At 46.6% G+C, this 2,595-nt stretch overlaps 1 protein-coding gene across 1 annotated transcript in view; it reads right to left on the bottom strand.

Annotated features, from left to right (window-relative positions):
* The window catches only part of DNAH2 (dynein axonemal heavy chain 2), a 197,087-nt gene that overhangs the window by 108,649 nt on the left and 85,843 nt on the right, over nucleotides 1–2,595 (bottom strand). The window contains exons 38-40 of the mRNA XM_018572866.1: nucleotides 1,553–1,733; nucleotides 713–840; nucleotides 472–624 (exon numbers count right to left, since the gene is read on the bottom strand). Of these exons, the coding sequence (XP_018428368.1) occupies nucleotides 472–624; nucleotides 713–840; nucleotides 1,553–1,733 (462 nt within the window). The remainder of the gene's footprint in view (nucleotides 1–471; nucleotides 625–712; nucleotides 841–1,552; nucleotides 1,734–2,595) is intronic.

Raw genomic sequence — 2,595 nt, forward strand, 5'->3', positions numbered from 1 at the left:
TATATATATATGTATTTATTTCTTTTTTATATGGCCATTGAAATGATGTCAGAGGTCTCCCCTTCTCCTCTGGCAGTGGACAGTCCTTCCTGCTGGACTAAGGGGCCCATGACAGCTTGGACTCAGAGAAAGCGGACTGAAAGACAATGGCCGTCATTCAACCTATAAGACTGAAGCCATCTAGTGGCAGAGAAAAGTAACTGCTGCGGACAGCTCCAAAATGAAGGCGAAATTATTTTTAATTTCGTTGGACTGTTAATTTTTATTTTTAATATTTTTTAGGTGGCGTTCTGCTTCAATATGAATCAGCCACTGAATAGATCAAATAGCTGCAAATATGAAAGGCGGTAATAGTGGTCTCCTTCAATAAATCACATTTTTTTTACTCGTTTTGTTTGGCTCGGGGTTTAGCTTTAATTATCTAGTTATAGGGCAGCTTTAGATACCAGAACACATTTGCTCCCCTCTCACCTCCTCGTCGGACAGATCTGGGTGGAGTCTGCGTTTACGCCCGGCGTATCGCAGCAGAGAGGTCAGAGCTCGTAGGCCGAAGTCGTAGTGGTCCTGCTTGGAAAGTTGCTGAATGGCCAGGGAATATAAGGTGTAGACCTTCTTAGCCAGGAGCTATAAGACAACATGGGAGAGTGACTCAGGGAGAGTACGACAGAGATGTGACGGCAGTTTGCTCCAACGCACAACACACAGATGGTACCTTGCAGTTACTAAAGCCTTCTCCGAATAGAATAATCTCTGCGATCAGTGTGGAGTCCGGTACCACCATAGAGATGGGCCTGAACATGGACTTGAGGTTATCTGGGAGCTCGGTACGGCCTGCATAACCTGTGGACAGAAGAGAGGGTCAGTGATAGAGGAGCACAACATGATGGATTCCAGGGGAGTCAATAGAGCATACAAACAGATAAAGACATGGCAGAGGTGTCATCATATGACATGGTACTTTATATTATATATTATAAACACTCAATTTAAGAAGGTTTTCAGGCCCAAAAATGTGCCAAAATATCTATCACATGTACAGCAACTGCACTCCAGGCAGAAATAAAAGACACAAACTAATGCAGCTCCGTATCGATTCATACATCATTAAATGTGCAAGTACCTACATGTTCAATGGTGGTAGCAACATTAGCGATAAACTGTTTAAAATTAACTCCATTACAAAAACTAGAGGCCACCACCTAAAATTGGTGGGAAAAAAATTCCAGCACAAGGGGCGCAGGGGGTTCTTCACAGTAAGATCAGTTAGGGTCTGGAACTCACTGCCACAGGCGGTGATTTCAGCAAATAATGTGGAACTGTTCAAGAAACTTTTGGACGATTTCTTAAGGGACCGTAATATACAGGGGTACAGGTAATATCCAGGGGTACAGGTAATATACAGGGGTACAGGTAATATCCAGGGGTACAGGTAATATACAGGGGTACAGGTACTCCAAAGAATGAGATCCTAATAGGTTGGACTTGATGGACTAATGTCTTTATTCAACCTCAAATACTATGTAACTATGTAACCTAGAGAGAGGGATCTCACCTGGATTCATGGTGATGAAGATGCCACAGGACCATACCAAACTGATGTCTCTGCCCTCAAAGATGAACCGGGTCAGGTTGGCGGACAGAGCAGACAGGATGGAAAGGATTTGCTGGGCCACCACAGACAGAACTTCAATGTTGATGCGGTTAAATTCGTCAAAACAGCCCCAGGCACCAGTCTAGAGCGGAGAGAGATGGAAATTGTCCACATTCGGGGAAAGAAGAAGGACAATAACAATGGACTGGATCACAACACCCACCAGATTCTGCAATCTGCCACTACCCGGTGACAGTGCACGAGGTTCCATACTATCCCAGTCTAGTCCGTCTCTGTTCATATACCTCACCTCACACTTCTGATCCTATACTCAGGGCCACCATTAGAAATGATGGGGCCCTGTTCAGCCTGCCTGACAAGGCTTCTCTTGCTGACCCGATGGGAGTACTGCCTGTACCTCCCTATCTGCAGTCCTGCCTATATTATCCTATTCTGTGCATAGGTCACAAAATCCTTCTCAATACCTACAAAGCATTTGAAATGAAGGGGCACAGGGTACAGATGCACACTCTGCACATACCACAGTACATCCCCCACCAGCCTGTCTGTATGCTCTATGGCAGTGGTCTCCAACACCCGGGCCGCGGACCGGTACCGGTCCGTGGATCAAATGGTACCGGGCCGCCCAAGGAACATTAAATTATTTCCATTTTATTTACTGTGGTGTATTTCTCTCGGGTTTGTCCGACTGTCCAGGACGAGAGGTTAACCGGGAGCTGAGAGACGTCGAGAGGCGATAAAAAGGTTGGGGAGCACTGCTCTACGGCACTGGTGGACACCAATCCTCATTCTTCTGACATCCTCTCCCGCCACAACACACATACGGTGTCTGGCATGGGCCACACCACTGCTCTCCTATTCCAGCATGTGTAGCTGAGAATGCTCATGGCAATGGGACTTCCCACAGGTCAGGAAGCTCCGCCAGGCAATACATGGCTGATGAGCTAGGCACATGCTCCCCCCCCCTTGCGCTGACCCGATTG

Source organism: Nanorana parkeri, unplaced genomic scaffold (assembly GCF_000935625.1).
Source record: "Nanorana parkeri isolate BGI_ZX_2015 unplaced genomic scaffold, ASM93562v1 scaffold2150, whole genome shotgun sequence".
Taxonomy (NCBI): domain Eukaryota; kingdom Metazoa; phylum Chordata; class Amphibia; order Anura; family Dicroglossidae; genus Nanorana; species Nanorana parkeri.